General features: G+C 36.1%; 2 protein-coding genes and 1 pseudogene across 5 annotated transcripts in view; 1 reads left to right on the top strand and 2 right to left on the bottom strand.

The window, feature by feature from the left end:
* The first annotated feature begins 2591 nt into the window (after nt 1–2591).
* LOC110902324 lies at nt 2592–3670 on the top strand (annotated as a pseudogene).
* Nucleotides 3671–4177: 507 nt separating this feature from the next.
* The window catches only part of LOC110900294 (putative disease resistance RPP13-like protein 1), a 98390-nt gene continuing 83722 nt past the window's right edge, over nt 4178–18845 (bottom strand). The window contains exons 1-4 of one of the 4 annotated variants that reach the window (XR_004876527.1): nt 6724–6819; nt 5067–5182; nt 4703–4973; nt 4178–4623 (exon numbers count right to left, since the gene is read on the bottom strand). The gene's annotated coding sequence lies outside the window, so the exon portion shown is untranslated. Of the gene's footprint in view, nt 4624–4702; nt 4974–5066; nt 5183–6723; nt 6820–18845 lie in introns of those variants that run through there. The other 3 variants (XR_004876528.1, XM_035981726.1, XM_035981727.1) reach the window with 3 other exon arrangements.
* On the bottom strand, nt 7224–11217 carry LOC110900295 (putative disease resistance protein At3g14460). Its single transcript, XM_035982453.1, has 2 exons — nt 7949–11217; nt 7224–7876 (listed from the first exon to the last, which is right to left on the bottom strand). The coding sequence occupies exons 1-2, from the start codon at nt 11139–11141 to the stop codon at nt 7224–7226; spliced, it is 3846 nt and encodes a 1281-aa protein (XP_035838346.1). The 5' UTR covers nt 11142–11217.

Genomic DNA, 18845 nt, shown 5'->3' with positions numbered 1-18845 from the left:
AAAAAGACTGCTGGACTGGAGGAGAGATTCAGTTGATTGATCCTTGCAATTGTTCTTCACATCAGGTGCCTGCGTGCGTTCGAACCACCATAATCACTGTCCCAAAAAGTCATTTATACCTCCGTTTTAGTTACTGTTTTGATTTTAATCTTTGCCCCCTTTGTGGGTTTGTTTTTAATCGTAAACTTCTGCTATTTTTTACTAGGGTTTTCTTGTTCGTGTTTTTTTGTGGTTGATTTATGAACTAGAGGGTGTTTTGTGTTCAGTCCGTAGGATGTGAAATTGGGGACGCATGTTGTGCTTTTTCTGTTTGTTAGTTTTGTTTTTGCTTGTTTTGGAAGAGATCTTAGCTATTGAGTTTACATGGATGCACACCAGGTGTTTGTTTTAATACCTCAATGAAAGATGCCTCTTTTTGTTTCATTTTTTGAAACGACTTTGTTTTCAGTGTTTAACTATGTGGCGTTTTGGAGCAGATCTCATGTTGTTAATTTGTTTAGCACATCAGATGATGGCTTTGGGTATTTTGTTCTATTCATAATTGAACACATGATTGAACAGACCAAAGTAACACCCTTCCTTGGTTTTACAATGTTTTGTTATTTGCTTTAGAATAGGTTGGTTTGAGATGAAATTCAGATATTTTTTTAAATCCTATATTAATACTTTTAGTCTTATAAAGCTTTTTTGTTTATCTTTTTCAGCTTGCAGATTGGGAGGAAGGAGAATTGAGAAAATATTAAAGACTCGAATCAAGTCAAGCCACAGGTAGAGGTTGACTTGAAATTGGCAACCAAAGAGCATGAAGACTCAATTTCAGAAGAGGCTCAGGTTATAGAGGTTGGTTCTTCATTTTCATGCATTCAAACTTAAATACACTTTATGGATGGTATTGGCGTTAGAGTAAGGGGTTATAACAATAATTACATTGCATCTGTAGATATGTTTACCTTCTTTTAAGAGTACACTTTCATGTGATCCACACTACCGCATTAGAACTTTAGAAGAAAGTAAGAAACAAAGTCACTTTTTTAACCAAACACTAAAAAAGTTAGTTAAGCTGGCTTCTTATTTGAGAACCCACAAAGAAATTAGCGATTACTCGATAACAAATAGGCTTACATGTATATCGGAATAAATTAGAATATTTCTTGGTCAATATTATCCCTTTGACCCGTATTAACCAACCCGTTTCTGGCCTCCACTGGTGTATAGCCACTTTTTGTTTGTTTAGCAAGTGTAATTCAAAAAAGTTTTCAGTTTTCTAAAGATGAAATGTTTTTTTATATATATAAATTTAGTTGTGGGGTTTGGAGAAGGAGAACATGCATGCTTGCCATTTCACTCTGTCTAAACTTTATAAGCTATTATTTCTTTTAGTTTATAATTTATGCATCATTTTGATAGACAATACATTCTAGCTGAACTGAGGGAGCATAACAACTCTTAAATTGACTTTGACTTTTTTCAACTTGTTTTACTGCTTTGGGTCAACTGGTTTCGTTTTTTTCTTCATGACTTTGTGTGTATGTAGCGTAAATTTTTTAATAAAAACAGAAAATTGATCATGTGTATTGCTGAGCTTCTTTTGTATACTAGATCAACATTCATGTTGTATGTAGCATCCAGCAGATCATTTTTCATGTCTAAATTGGGGATGAGTACTAAATTAGGGTTCTTGAACCTAAAAGTTGAGGTTTTTGATTTAATTGATTCAAAGAAAAAAAGTTTGTAAATAACAGGTTATATGGATGTCGATATATACCTAGACTCATGTTTATATATGTATAAATTTCACATACCCTTGAACGAGTGACCTGCTGACCTGTTCCTTTTGCAGGAAAGTTTATGTGCTTTTATCAACTAATTATGTTATTTGTTTATAAATGTAGAACTGTAGTTTGATTGCTGTGTATATATTTGTATGTTCCATCATATGTACTATGCATATTGCTATAGAAAATGTTCACTTAATCTGTTAATTTGACTATATCTTTGAGATACATTTGGATCTTTTAGGCTGCTAATACTCTATTAGTTGTTAGCTGTTATCCATACAAACCCTATAGGTTCTTCAATATTCACATTTTCATTTTGTTAAATTAGATTACTTTTTACTATTTATTTTTTTAATATACAACGCCTTAATACTTTTTGTGTTCTAGGTTACATTTCTAATATCACTTTCTATTACATGGCCACTCACTCTCTGTTGGATTAGGTTAAACTGGGAGCTGTGTGTGTGTATAGGGGACCCAGATGGGAAAAAAACAGTCAATTCATCAGTTAACATCTGATCGAAAACAGGGTACTCTGTTTTGGGTATCCGAGCAGCCGGTTTCGTCGGAAGCCACGTCAGTGTCGCCTTGAAACGCCGTGTTGACTACGTTTTATGGTTAGACAATTGTAACAATTATTACGATCCTACCCACAAAAGGGCGTCAACATTTGTTGGAAAAAGGGGATTTTCATTGTGGAAGGGGACATAAACAACACTGTTTGCTGACCAAACTCTTTGAGGTAATGCTAAATACATTTTACTCATGAGATATATTTAGCTGCTCAAGCTGATGTTAGATACGCAATGCTAAATACATGTTCTTGAAGTATGCAAAAATGCAAATCCACAGCCTGTTATTGTTTGGGCATCTTCTAGTTCTGTTTATGGGTTGAATACAAAAGTACCCTTTTCGGAAAAAGACCGAACAGATCAACCAGCGAGCCTATACGCTGCAACGAAGAAAGCGGGTGAAGAAATCACGCATACGTATAATCACATTTACGGGTTGCCTTTAACGGGTTTAAGTTTCTTTACTGTTTATGGACCCTGGGGTAGACCGGATATGGCTTATTTTTTTCTTTACTAAAGATATCTTGAAACGAAAACCGATTCCCATTTTTGAGTCGAGTAATCATGGGACCGTTGCGCGTGATTTTACAAATATTGATGATATTGTAAAGGGTTGCTTAGGTGCCTTAAGACACTGCTGAAAAGAGTACAGGAAGTGGTGGGAAGAAAAAAGGGGCTGCACAGTTTAGAATTTTTTATTTAGGGAATACTTCGCCTGTGCCGGTTTCGGATCTTGTTAGTATTTTGGAGAAGTTGTTGAAAGTGAAAGCGAAACGACGTGTGATGAAGTTGCCTAGAAATGGTGATGTCCCGTTTACTCATGCGGATATTAGTTTGGCGCAAAGGGAGTTTGGGTATAAACCAACAACGGATCTTCAAACGGGGTTGAAGAAGTTTGTTAGATGGTATGAGAAGTATTATGGTTCGGGAAAGAAGAGTGATCATTGAGGCAAAAAGTGGTAAACTTGTTCTTGAATTCTTATTCGTTTTGATATATTTGCATGATTGATTTGTTAATCCTGCACTTTATGAAAACAAGCTATCTTGTTTTCAACTGTTGGTATATGATGTTGCATCAAGTAAGGAGGAAAGAGGGATCTCACACGATGAACAAGTTTGTGTGGTCCATCGTGGTCTTCATTTGAGAACTTCGTGTTCTTGTTAACTAGTGCGAATGTAATTTATTGTAGTAGTATTATTGTTGGATTCGTGACTAATAGAGCAAAATTCATTTGGTTGGACTTGTGCATCATTTCATGGTACTCAAATAAATAGAACACATTAGTTTAAATGTTATGATGTTTCTTGATTGAAGGTTGACTTGCTGTGTTTTTTTTATTTTCTTTTTATTTTAATTTTCTTGATATGAGTTTGGTTTTTATAATTTCTTTTGTTCTGTTACCTCATTGCTAGTCTTCCTTTTTCTGGATACTGGATCCATGAATGGACAATATTTTTGTAAACCTTATAAGAGATAATGCAACATGAATGGATACCATTTGAGTTACTACCAAGAGAATTACATGGTCTAGGACACAAATTTGTTGAGAGATTGACTTTGTGTGGATCACAATCAAACTAAGGCTTAGCGAATACCCTAGATCGATTATTAGTTAGTTTGCAATGGAATATTAGTTAATCGATATGTCAGATATCACTGTTTTATGCACAAGGTATTAATGAAAATTGAATGTTTCATAATACAATAAAAAATTACAGGCGATTTCCTAGCTAACACTCAAGCTATGAATAGCTAACACTCAAGCTATGAAGAGGTTTACTTGCAGATTTCCTCTAAAATATGCAAACATATGTTCATACACCGAATTCACACTTAACTGCTTGACCCAAGAAGCTATGGGGTCAAGTGGCATAAAATTCAATGCGGACTCGTGTATTCTTAATCTTGTTGAGATTTACATAAGTGATAATTACATATAAGATCTTCTTAACCGACTGTCTTAATCCGACGATAGACTGACATGTGGCATCTCTTGTTCCTCAACGAGAAATCTTTATCAATCTTCACCAGATTGGTGGGAAGTTCCTTTTATCAATCTTCATTGTTTCATCGCCATCAGACGCAAGTTCCACTGATTCTTCATCAGTTATAAGTTACCATAAGAGGTACCATAGCCCATGAGCGACCATACGCAAGCTCTAGGGGTTCCTTCAGTGGCAAGTCTTCTTCATTAGCAACAAAATCTTATTAGTGGCAAGTCTTCTTCATTGTGAACCTCTTGTCAATATAAGGCTCCCTCCAAGTTAACAACCTAAATAAACGTATAATTATTTAATTCAAGATCCATACGTTTTTACAAACCAACAAAAATTACTAAAATCACGGAAAACCTTGAGTTCAAAATCGGAGCTCTAGATGGCGAAATTGGGTCCCGTGAGTCGTGCTTCGTCTATTGCATTTGTCTAAGCGCGTGGTTCGTTGAGACGTATAACTCCACATGTGATGAAAGTTATGCCCTTTTCAGTTTTAAACCATTTTCTAGCTCACTTGTGTGTGTCCAGTTGCTCCAAATACGAGTCTGGTAAATCATGGATCAACTCCATATCACCATCAACGTAAAGATTAAGCATCATTTGTTACCTTCCACCTAAATATTCCATCCTAGTAAACAAAAGCATATGAAAAACAGCAACATATTACTTCGCTTTTTCTATTACCTTTTAATATGTAAAATTACTTTTGAATGCATAATACCACTGGAACTGCATGATACGAGTCTTGAGAGTTTCGTTAAAATCTGCATGAAAGATACTGTATCTTTTCTAGGCTTTCTTCACTCGTACTATTTGCAAATTCTTCAACATCTGTGACTTTGGATGTGTGTTGTTGATCTGCAGAAACCTTGGTAGAATGTCTTCTTTCTTCAACTCTAGTCAAGGGTCAAACAACACACTTTGACATTAGTGGCCAAACCATTGCCTTGAAAATTAACTTTAACAAGAATATAACCAAAACTCATAACACCTTCTAAACACTATTAAAAGAAAGTTAGACTACTTTAAAAATCAGTATATTTTTTATAATCGTGGTTAAAACATTAACTAGAGATGAGGTTAAAAGAAATTAAAGTGTTTGCATGTCAGTCCAACAATCCAACCTGACCCAACCAATTTCAACCCTTACTAAACCATTTTTCTTAACCCAGACCTCTTTCCACTCGTTACGCATTCCACCCATAATTTCTGTAGGAAAAAAAGTATATGCTTACTAGAACTCATCTTGTCCCTTGTTCATTTGTTTAGTCTTCGTCTAGAAACTCATCAACCACTTTGACCCTTTTACTCTAACTTAGCCTCTGGTGTGATAATCTTGGTCTTCAATCTCCGTTAATTCCTTATCACACTTTAGCGTTCACAATACAGCCTAGATTGCCTGTAGCGGAGAAAGAAATAAGACTAAGCGTAATGCCTAGAGTGAATGAATACAACAAAATACAGAAACATACAAGTCTAACACCAACATCATATACAAGGTTTTAACGTATAAGAGTGAACATTACAATTATTTCGATAAAATCCCAAGTTGCCTATTTATATTAGGGCAATCTTTTATTTTTTGTTCACCAAACTAATATTCGTTAACTTCTGCACATTTATGAACTACATACATCTCATCTAGGTTTGATCCTTCAGTTTAGTATACAGATCATGTAACCCGACCCGATACCATACCTGAAACCAGTTTGACCCAAACTGACCACAACCGCAAATTTGTATATCAAATCCTACTCTTGTTACTAAAACCGGTTTGGACTCGAACCTGTTTGAAAAACAGGTATAATCAGGGCCGTCCCTAAGAATTCTAAAAAAAAAACTTTGGGCCCTGGGCGAGTAGTGAATATCGAGCCCTAAAATATGTATTTTTGAAAAACTATCTATAAAAAAAAGCTTAAAATGTATTAAAAAGCTTAAAACATATATATATATATATTAAAAATCATAGTTTTTAAAAATTTACGGTTGCGGGAGATTTGGGCCTCGGGTGGTCACCCGGCCCATCCACCCCTAAGAGCCGACCATGGTAATATTAGAAAAATAGGGGTTTAAAAAGGTGAAACGCTTTCAACGCGACCCAAACCGATTTGTATGGGATCAAATATTTTACTTCATAACCGGCTTACGAGCGAACCGGTTTTGACTCAAAACGGTTTTAACCAAACCGAGCTGGTTCTGCTAAACACCCAAATGAAGACTATTATGAATTATGAAATAGTTTATGTTGTTGGGCTAAATAACATTCCTTAATTGTAAAGCAGTTGGGCTTCCAACATTAAAACAGGCCCAAACTAGAAAGAAACCAGTCTTTGAAAATAAATAGTAATTAGAGCTGGTTTGACGATGTTAATTGTTACCTGACGGAAAAATGACAGCCGTCAACGAAGTCATCGGCTGTGATGGCTTTATAAATCCGATATGATGTGTGAAAATGGTGGTACCATGTCGTTTTACCTCCGGTTATTTGGTATTCACGACCGGAAATCTGTGTTCAGTGACTACAGAGAAAGAAGAAGAAGAAGGTAAGGGTTATTTATTTAAAACAACGTCTAGTAATAATTAACTGGTATTTAATTAACATGTATGTACCTTTCTTTCAGTTAGTCTTCAATTTCGATTTCGATGCAGGGGATATGAGAGATTCGGGGTCAGTAATGGGAGCCTCTTCCTTCACACCTTTCTTTTAATTTTGGGCAATTTTCAATGATTGGGTATTCACGGCAGGAAGTCTGTTTTCAGTGACTGCAGTAGAAACAAGAAGAATGTAAGGTTTGTTTGTTTGAAACAACGACTAGCAATAATTTCTGTGTAAGAGACAATTGCTATTTAATTAACAACTACTACCTTTTTTAGTCTCTTATCTTATGTTGATGCAGGGGATGTGAGAGATAAGTGGCCAGTAGTGGGACCCTCTTCCTTTACACCTTTCTTTCAATTTTGGGCATCTCCATATTGTCAAACTCAAAAGTGAAGGTAACAGTTTCTCTGGTAGATCGTTCACCTTTGGGCAGCTGTAAATGGTGAGATGTTGAAGGGATGTGAGGTGTTGGAGTCCCGTTGAAACTGATTCCAGTTTATCAAATTCGAATATTTCCAGATATGTAAGAGAAGAAGGGAAAAGGTGGGACAATTGACTAAAATTCCTCACTTGGGGTTCATTGAATAACATTAGGTGAACAAGGGAAGGTGGGAAATTCTGATTGCCCCATTCTGAGATGGGCTTTTTCAACCCCCCTGTTGTAAGCTTAACCAATTTGGGAGGCCAAAGCCCACGAGGAAAGAAAGCATCAACCATTGGACAATTTCTAATAAACATATCTTTTAATATGGTGAGATTGGATAGCTGAAGGTCAGGAAATGACTCCAGATTTTCACAATCACTTATCCTCCAACTGATTAGATTTGGCAGCTGCAGGTCACCAAATGCCTTCATGTTTTTGCAACCTTCTATCTCCAGTTCTGTGAGATTTGGAAGCTGGAGGTTAGGAAACGTCTGTATGCTTTCGCAACCTCCTATTGTCAACGTGGTGAGGTTTGATAGCTCAAGGCCAAGGTCAGGAAATGACTCTAAGCTTTTACAACCTTGTATATACAACGAGGTGAGATTTGATAGCTTATGAAGATCAGAAAATAACTCCATGTTTTCACAACTAATTATTGACAAAGAGGTGAGGTGAGTGGAGTTACTCAATTGATTTATTGATTTTAGATTTTCACAGTGATGTATATCTATAATAAGTGACTTGAGATTCTGCCCTCCTCCACCTGTTGTTGTTGCTCTTGGGAAGGAGACATCTCTAACTGAACTACACCATCTGATACCTAAACTCTCAATGCTATTTGGACAACACACACGCTCCATACTTTCGCATGACCATATCTCCAAAATCCTAAGAGATGATAGGAGGTTGCTCCCAGTGTTATCCTCATCCTCCTCTTTCTCTCCTAAACTCACCAATTTTTTACATTCAGATACCTCCAATTCTTTTAAATTTACAAGAACTTTACTTGCTTGTGCATCTGATTCCCACAGGTATCTTATTTCATCACAATTCATGATTTTTACTGTTTCCATCACCCCAAAATTCTCTATAACACCTCTCCACACCTCATCCGTAAGCCCTAAAATAGATTTGATTTCTATCTCTGTGGTTGATGAAGCTGCTCGAACCAGACTTCTCAGCACACTTTCACAACATCCTTCTATACTTAAAACTCTTAGTGCTGGTAATGCTTCAAGTGAGACATCAATCAAATTGGGACAGTTTTTAATTTGAAGCTCTCGAAGGCGTGGAAACATTACCTCGCCATTGGTTGACCATACCTCCCAACTCAACATATCTTCAAACCTTAGAATTTCAAGTGAAGGTAGTCGCCCAAGTGGCGGTAGAGATGTACATTTTCTACAAGCGCGTAGCGACACATGAACCAATCTATTAAAAGACGGATCCCCAACCCAGTTTGGAAACTCCATTCCCTCGTAACACTTAACCTCAAGCATTTTCAACTTATCACTACGGGGCTTTAGCTCATTGAGAACCTCCTTCTCAAGTGTTTCACTTCCGGAACCATCTCCCCATTTCAACTCTAACTTGCTAATCTCTTTTAAATATAAGTTCGCTTCCCGTGCATGCATTGAGCTTTGCACATTGTTCAACCCCTCGATGGAAATTTCCCCGTGCAGATCCTTTAAACCCTTAAGCTCGGATATTGCAAAGCCACTGTTTCCTCCGATGATGATCCTAGTGAGAGTCTGTAGGCTTTTCAACTCACCAATCCCCAAGGGCAAGTTATTCAAAAGTGGAGTATTTCTGATGTCAAAATGCCTCAGCCTTTTGAGTTTAAAGAAGCTTTTAGGCAAATTGGTCAGGCTTTCACATCCAGAAACTATCAATGTTTGTAAATTATAAAGATTGCCAACATTCTCAGGCAACTCTTTTATATTTGTATGAGATAGATTAAGATACCTCAGGCGCTTCAAAGTACCAATGGAATTTGGTACCTCACTTATGTTAAAATGCCTCAAAGAAAGAACCCTCAACAGTGGTAGCTGAGGAAGCAAGTCAACCAAAATCTTGCTGGATAAGTAAAACTGCTTCCAGCGTTGATCTACCCCAACATATACCGCTAACAATGTTCTCAAACTTCTGGCCTTTTCAAATGCCCCGAACTTCTGGAAAGCTACATACTTCTCACGAATAAATGACATATGTCGGTACTTGGCTAAAGCTTCCTCCGTCATCTCCATCTGATTATCAAACCTTAAAAAATATTCTCCAGCAACAAATGTGGCCAGGTCGTTCATGAGATCATGCATCACAAAAAAGGGTTCGCCACTAGGTGCACGTTGGAAAAAGGACCTCGATAGCAATTTCTCAAAACATTCATGGCCCAAGCATTCTGGTGATTTGTTTGCAACTGATTCGTTCAGATACCCTTCAGCCACCCATAATAAAACCAACTCTTCTTTTTCAAACAAAAAGTCCTTAGGGAACAAAGAGCAATAAGCAAACAATCGCTTCAAATCGGCAGAAAGATCATGGTAACTTAGCCTAAGGGCTGGGACAATTTCATCAGCACTTTCTAAATTCCATATCTCACTGTTCAACACATCTTTCCATTTTTCTTCTTCGGTTTTTGCTCTCATTAACCTTCCAATTGCCTTTAAAGCTAAAGGCAAACCACCACATTTTTTTACAATACCTTCAGCTTGTGGTTTAAGTGTTGCGTGTGAGTCAAAGTTATCCACATCCAATGCATGTAGAGCTAATAAAGACAAAGCATCTTCACGCGACAGACGGTCGAGATGGTCTAGATGATTAAAACCTATCTTTTTAAGCAGTTGCTGCTGGCGAGTTGTCATAATTACCCGACTTCCGGTAGCACCAGAATGAAATGGACGCACTAGGTTTTCCCAGTCGTCATAGTTTTCATTCCACACATCATCGAGCACTATTAGAAATCGTTTGCGGTCAAGTTTCTCTTTAAGAGCAATTTGAAGCTGATTTGTATCTGTAAATTGTTTGTATTCTTTAGCCACAGATTGATAGATGGTTTGACTTATTTTAAATATATCAAACTCATCAGATACGCAAACCCATGCCATGAGTTCAAAGTGATCCTTCACTCGCGTATCGTTGTACAATATTCTAGCCAGTGTGGTCTTCCCCACCCCACCCATACCAACGATGGGTACGATAATAAAGTTTTGTTTAGATGGCTCATCCTGCAACAACTTGTTGATCAACTTCTCTCTTTCACCTTCTCGCCCAATAACATCAGATTCTAGCAAAGATGTTTCGTTTCTTCTACTAGTACCTTTTGGCTTTTCATCTTTCACAATCAAACCCAGATCAGACTTTTGTTTTTCTAGATGTTGTAACTTGCTGTTGATACTATCTAACTTGGGAGTCAACCTATGACTTAGTGAGAAGTTTGTGCAGCAAGTTGGGATGAGGAGCTTTCTTACCATGCTGGTGCTTGCTTCTGATTCCGGTGTCAGCTCACGATGCATAGCTTCGGTAGCCACATCGTCGAGCACGTCATCGATATCGTAAGCCAAATGTTGGAGACTATTGAGCCATAGCCTGACAGATTCATGAGTTGTTTCCTTGTGAGAAGCGTCATTCAGCAGAGCTTGGATCTGGGTCAACGTGATCCCCAATTGCTTGAGCTCCGAGTGAATGTTCTGAGAGCGAGCATATTTCTTGAAGGCTTCATCGGCTAGCTTCTGAAAAATGACTTTGACGAGGGCAGCAGCAGCAGCTTCAGCCATTGTTAACAGACAGGGAAGATGAAAAACGAGAATATTTGGTATGTGTGATATTGATAGAATGACAAGAGTGTAGATACTGATAGAACTCACAGCTGCTTATAGTAATTGTATCGATATTCTTGCTTGTTGAACATTTTTTTAACAATTATTTTGTAAGGAATAGCTGTCAGCCACATGACAAGCTCTTGGTTAGAACGTTTTATAATACTTAATGGATTAAATTAATGCCAACGGTTACTTTACATGCACATGCTTTCCCGTGTATTGTGGCTGTATTTATGAATGAATATGTTAATATGCTTCTGTTTGTTGAAGACTGTGCTTTTATTTTTGCAACTTAATTAATCCAGGTTACCTCTCTCTCCTCTCATTCCTTTTACACAAATCTTTAAGTTCATCCAATTTCTAATTCTTATGCATATATGAATGTCTCTATATGTGTTCTAAACTCCTTCCTGATTTCCACCCTAATTTGTTGTAAATTTGCCCAAACTAATGTAAACTGGCAAGTCTCCGACTGGTTGCTGCATACGGGCCGATTTAGGTAATTATTATTGCGGTGTTCAGTAAGCATGTAAATTTGCCCAAACTAGTGTAAACTGGTAACTTATATCGTCTACGACTGCTTGCTGCATACACGTTTAGGTAATTATTATTGCGGTGTTTAGTATGTGTGATATTGATAGCTAATGATAGGGGTGTAGATATTGAGAATATTCACAGCTGTTTATACTGATTTTATATGTTATTTGTCAGCATATTTCAACACTTCTTTTGTTTAGGAGCAGGTAATGTGTAGGTACTATACATGGCCGGCTATGATGGTGTGCGGGGAGGACTTACGCACAAGGCCCGTGATTTCGATGGGCACGAGATTTTTTTTAAAAAAATCGATATATATATGTTATTTATTTTTTAAATTGTAAACACATACCAATTCCAATATAGGCCTATTATCAAATACTTTTTAATGGTTTATAATTTAGCCCACTATATATTAGGTTTATTGGCCGAATACTAATATGATTTTAATAAAAATTATAACACACTTTGATTAAAAATTTATAATTAATGTCAAGTTGCCTATTGTTAAAAAGAACTGTTTTATTGCTGTGTCACACCCATAGTCCGATTCAAGAAATTGTTTTATTGAGCTGTGGAATGACAATAGACTAATATTAAGTTTGCATAATTGGCAAACTTGACCCTTCAACTTTGTTTTAGTTTTCATTCAATGTTTTAATATTATTAACTGTGAATCAAAAGGCTAAATGCCTTTCATTTTTTAACATGATTTATTGTAAACGAACACACAATTGCAGAGTTATACCACCCCCTTGATACATGTTCCCAGTTGAGCCACCTAAATAACATATTTTATTGTTAATTCAGTGAAATGAAAGAAGTTAGAGGAGCTTTGTAACTCCAAAATCTAAAATCATTGACATGGTTTTAAAAAGCGGCTGGGGCGAAACGCCCCTCGAGATAAGAAATAACCAATTAATTTTAATAATCCTTTTTAATAATGGAGTAATTGATTATCATTATCAAATGAAGGCGTACACTTTATATTAAGTTGCCGACACTAATATTTATTAATTGTTTTGCCTTCAGAAAAAAAGTCACTATTGTAAACGAACACACAATTGCATAGTTATACCACCCCCCTTGATACATGTTCCCAGTGAGCCACCTAAATAACTTTTTTTTATGGTTAATTCAGTGAAATGAAAGTAGTCAGAGGAGTTTTGTAACTCCAAAATCTAAAATCGTTGTCCCCTTTCTTTCTATATAATATGTAATCCGATGACCTCGTTATCAATTTGAACTTGAAAAGTCGTCATTATAGACATGGTTTTAAAAAAATGGCTGAGGCATGCGCCTCGAGGCAAAACGCCCAAAAAACAATTCTGAAGCGCGCCAAGGGATTTTATTGTATGTGCGCCTCCAAAGGGCTAAGGCACGATAAAGGCTGCGCCTCAGGGGTTTTTAATATTTGTTTTTGATGTTTTTGACTTTTTGTTTCAATTTCAAGCAATTTATGTCTTTTTAATGTGTGTTTTCGATGATAAATTTTGTAAGTACTATTATTTTTATAAGATATACAATTTTATATTTTCTAATTCTGCCTCGGGTTTACGTCTCGGTTCGCCTCGAGGCTTGCCATGTGAGGTGAAGGGAAAACGCCTCGAAACTCGTTTCCGTTTTTTTAAACTTGATTATAGAACAAGTAAAAGGGAATAAAAACACCAAAATCCAGTTATAGCACAAAACAAAAACCGGAACCAATCAAGTTCCCGCCTGCCAGGACAGGCAGGATTAATAGCACTAGTTTATATAAAATGACCACTGATGATGTTACATGTTCCAAATAAAGGGGCCATTCCTGTAAGTTTTAAAATGAGAATAAAATCGGTAGCTTTGACAAAACAATAAGAACAAATCGTGCACTATACACTTAGAAAAATGGCATAATATGAACTAACTCTTACCTTTTCACGGTTTCAACCACATTTTGTAAGTTGGCTTGGAAGTATTGGAGTACAACTTGCAGATTCGTTTGTAGAAAATAAGTTTAACTGCTTCATTGAATGTTTGTTGTACTCTGCTATTTAGCTTTGCATCAATCTCTGCAAATTTTAACATAATATCAGAGTTACGTTATAAATACCTAAAAGCAAAGGGATTAAACAAACTGAAATCCTATTAAGGCACGTTTGCCAAAACTTTCAAAGTGAAAATTAAATCAAATAAAATTGTATAATCACCAAGTTGAAAGGTTGTGCTTTTAATCTAAAAAACAATCACCAAAAAGACTCAGTTCATAAAGCTGCAAAAAAGGAAGTTAAAAAAAAGGCATTAAATGTATCACATATTTTTCCAAATAAGCCATTTGTCATGCTGTAAAATTTGCTGCCTGGATGAAAACAAAACAAAATATTTAATTTATGCATATTGAAAGAGTCAAAAGTGTATTTAGTAAACAAGTACCAGTAGTAGTCTCTTGTGTTGATGCAGGGGATATGAGAGATGATGGGCCTGCAGACTATAGTGGGAGCCTCTTCCATTACACCTTTCTTCAAGATTTCGGGTTTCCATCCATACTTGGACGGTCTATGATAAAAAGACATTTTAACAAGCTGAGATTTTATAGCCCAAGGTTGTTGGTAATCACAGCCACAATTAATTGAATTGAAACAATAAGAACAAAATTAACAAATGAATTTTACACAAACTAAATTTCTGATTACTGAATGATGTCTGACAATCATTCCCTACTTATACATATTGAACCGGTGTGAAACAATCGACGCAGCCACGCGACCTATCCACTGGTGCTGGCAAAACTGAAACTAATCGATGTCATTATGCGTCTGATGCGATGTATTTTCAGTGACCTAATTCTTTCTTTCTGCACAAGCTAAGGTACCCTTGAAGTAAACCACTTATCTTGAAATCAGAAATGTAATCTTCAATTTATCTTTGAGAACCAAAAGGGTGGATGTGTTTTGTATCACCGATCGGAAATATATCCAGTCAGTTTCCACTTCATTTTATTGCCCCGATAAAGCTTTTCATCGGAATTTGGTGTGTAAGAAAATTGAAAAGTGGGATGCAGTAATTTGTTCATGGTGCTTTGATTTTGTTAATTGCGTTGATGAATTTTGTTTTTTTTTTTATAATTATGATTTTTTATGTTGCAGCTCATCTTTTGGGTATGATCTGAATTTATGTAAAAATTTTGAATATATGCTGTTAATTTTGAATTCATGTAGCTGCCGAAAGTAAAGTGTGTTATTTTTGACTTTATAAGTCAGCTGATGCAAATTTGTAATTTTATTATCGCCTGACCTGAACCTATTTTTTAACCCATCTTCACCCAAATCCATCCTGACCTAAACCCATTCTGACCTTTTTTTATCAGCCCATCCTGACCCAAACCCATTCTGACCCGGCAACCAACCCAATATAACCCGCCCATTTTGCCACCTCTATCTATCACAAACTGATCAGATATATAGGGGCATATGGCTTTATTTGACATCACTGAGATAGTTGCTTTACCACTTGAAGTAAACCACGGGAGAACCAATTGAGTTCTCAAACATGGAGTAACCTATCTTTCTATTCGTTTATTCTATTTTTGGTTCATAAACACTCTATTCATGAAACGGGTCTTATAACGAGCATCTATATTCCATCATCTTAATAGCAAAAACAATAATGTTGATGAAGATTGTTGTTTACTGTAATGTGCATTTCTTTTACCATTTATTTCACAGCTTCTAAATAAGAAAAAATAAAAATGGTTCGTGATACTACCCCCAATTTGGACTTCCTAGGTTCAAAACAGAGACACAAGTCCATATATACATATAAATCGAACCAATAAACTGGTTAGTACATACATAAACACATACAGATATGTGAAAAAAAAGACCATGAAGCTGCAATTTGAATTACAAATTCATGTAAAAAAGAAACAGGCATTCTACTTGTAATTCTAATAAGTTATTTTGAATCCAAGTAACCAGTAACACAGTAGAGTATCAAATAAGCATTGTATAGTCTCTATAAATAGCTAAAATCATAAAGTAAAACAAGTTACAATTAATGAGAAGAATACATAATTACATTCAATTAAGTTAGGTTAAGCAAAATCACACCGAATCGGTGTAAATCAGAGTTGAGGTGAGAGTGGTGGTGGTGAAGTGAATGGAAACTGTAATTACACGTGCGTCTCTCCAGTGGCGGAGCTGGAACAAAAGTTCAAGAGGGGCCGAAAGTCATGGGACCCAAAACTTTTTTTCCTATCGCTATGTTTTAGGTTGTTGTTCGGGTTGGCGATTCAGTTCGGGTCAAACAATAATAACTCCAAATATCTAATTATTCTTCATTTATTCAAAGACCAAAAATTTATGATGATGCGAGAGAAATGGTAACTACTTGCGGCTAATTTGTTGAAGACTTGTGACATTTACTCTTTTGTTCATCATTTTTTCTTCTGGAAAAAAAAAGAAGAGTGAATTTCAAGGATTGTCCTTTACCTTTATACCCATTTTCAGGCGTTGTCCTTTATGTTCAAAATTGACGAGTTTTATCCTTTATGTTTTCATATCATACTAGTTTTGTCCTTTAGGCCTAACCCAGTTAGTTTTTTCAGTTAAATTTGGCCATGTGCTTTGCACATGAGGGCATTTTTGTCAATTCAAAGGTAAGTTCAATGGCAGATTTACAGCTCAATGCTTCTGCAACCTTTGAATTGACACAAATGCCCTCATGTGAAAAGCACATGACCAAATTTAACTGAAAAAACTAACTGGGTTAGGACTAAAGGACAAAACGTGTATGATATGAAAACATAAAGGACAAAACGGGTATGATATGAAAACATAAAGGACAAAACTCGTCAATTTTGAACATAAAGGACTGTGCCTAAAAATAGGCATAAAGATAAAGGACAATACTTGAAATTCACTTAAAAAAGAATAGTTTTTACCTTTCTCATCATATACCTAACAAAAATGAATCAATAGGATTAGGTTAATCTACAATTTCACCATATTCTTCCTTATTTGGTCATCTTCCCCAAATCCCCAATTCCACCGCTATAAACCCTAATTTTGGAATCTTTAAACAATAATCACAATAGATGAAATGCATAGGTTAATCTCATTTTATATGATGCAATTGAGGTCTGAAAACCTACGAATACCCAAAAATTCGATTCAATATGCATCCCTCAACAACCCTACTTCACAACCTACCTTCAAGAACTCAACAATGGTGAATGAGAAGGTTAAACAAAGAATTACCTAATGAAGAATCCGTGATTACATGCCTCGTTTCCTCTTTCCATTTCGCGTGACGAACAACAACAGCAACAGAACCCAGTATTTTTCTTGTTGATGCGTGGAACAGCAAGAGACGTGGCGCCCTTCAATTTTTTTATTTTTTTAAACAAGTTTGAATTTTGGTAAGAAACCACCCTCAAGTTTCATTTATTTAAAATCAAGTTTTAAATTACATTAAAAGCCCTTACAAGTTTAAAAATTTACTAATGGTTATGTTCTTCACGTTTTTTTTTAATAACTCAATAAGATAATACATATAATTTTTTTTTTGACGAGAAAATTGGAGGAGCCGGAATTTTTAGGCAAAATACTTTGGGGGACCGGACTCAATACCTTTAAAAATTCAGAGATAATTCCAAAAAAAATTATACTACCCAGCGAAAAAACGGAAGAGGGGGGGGGGGGGGCAAAGTTGCGCCCTTGCGTCTTTCGGTGGTATGAATACCATTCTTCTATGACATTGTTTCGGTTTGATGGGAAGTATTACTTGCGGTTAGGGCTGTTCATGAGCCGAGCTGAGCCGAGCCAGGCCAAGCTCGGGCTCGGCTCGATTATAAACCGAGCTGGCTCGGCTCGGATTTGAAACCGAGCTGAAAATCTAAGCTCGGGCTCGGCTTGGTTTTAAACCGAGCTAGCTCGGCTCGGCTTGGTTTGGCTCGATTTTATAAAAAAAAAAAAACTAATATATACCTCTTAAAATTTAATAGCCTAAAATATTATTCAATAATTTAAAAGAATATATTCAAAATAAGTTCAACCTAATACAATTCAAACCAAAATCAAGTTTAACAACGCAAAATAAGTTTTAATTTCAATAAAATACAATATTAGTTCATTAGTATGGTAATCAATCTTCAAATATGCCATAAATATCAAATTACAAACCTATATACATGTAAATAATAGTCAGTATTTTTGTAATATATTATAATGTATATAAAATTAAAACTTATTATAAGTAAAATAATTCGAGCTAAAGCGAGCCGAACCGAGCCAGCTCGGCTCGTTACGAGCCGAGCCGAGCTAGCTCACTTTCTAACCGAGCCGAGCCGGCTCGGCTCACTTTTAAACCAAGCCAAATCGAGCGAGCTTTTTCCGAGCTAAAACCGAGCGAGCTCCGAGCCGCGAGCTTTTTGAACAGCCCTACTTGCGGTGGTGGAATGTGTGAAGTGGAAGTTTGAAGAGTTAGTTGGATTAGGTTTTTTTGTGTGTCGGAATGCAATTTTTTATAATAAATTTTAGTTTTTTTTTTCGGATCAAAATAATCAGATTTGATAGGCATATAATTAAAAATATATTGTGATAAACTGATTTATTTTAATGATCCAAAAACGAAGAGCAAATATAAAAAGGGATAAATAATAATCGAAAATAAAAGTAAGGGGTTGTTTGTTTACCTTTTAATGAGACTTTTAATGGTTCAGATCTCTTACTGGTTCATACTGTTTGTTTCACGAGTAGATGTCTGAATGATTCAGACATTTGTATCTGAAGGTTAAGATTTATACAAAGTCTGAATGGTTAAGACATCTAATATGAATTGGTCAGACATTTGCCTCTGAACGGTTAAGCGTTATACAGACTCTTAATGGTTCAGCCCTCTTACTCTCTTACTGGTTCAGCACTTAATGATTTATACATCTTACTGGTTTAGCACTTAATCATTCAGTTGTTGCCAAACAGCCCTAGCCCTTATTATCAGTTTTAAGAGTCAGATAATAACTCATCTACGAAAGGGCTTGTAGCAAATGGTATCAAGGTATTGCATTGATGTTACACTCCCAAAAATGGTGAAGGACGTTTAGTCTCATTTGAGACAAGTGGTGCAGATCTTAGAAGTAGTATTTTG

Source organism: Helianthus annuus, chromosome 13 (genome assembly GCF_002127325.2).
Source record: "Helianthus annuus cultivar XRQ/B chromosome 13, HanXRQr2.0-SUNRISE, whole genome shotgun sequence".
NCBI classification, from domain to species: Eukaryota; Viridiplantae; Streptophyta; class Magnoliopsida; order Asterales; family Asteraceae; genus Helianthus; species Helianthus annuus.
Note: the sequence above shows the minus strand (reverse complement) of the source record. Positions and strands in the feature narration are given on the sequence as shown.

Coding starts and splice junctions, on each gene's coding strand:
- LOC110900295 (XM_035982453.1), bottom strand. CDS start 11,141: ATGGCTGAAGCTGCTGCTGCTGCCCTCGTCAAAGTCATTTTTCAGAAG. Junction 7,877..7,948: donor CACCTCGTTGTATATACAAG/GTTGTAAAAGCT, acceptor TGACAATAGGAG/GTTGCGAAAGCATACAGACG.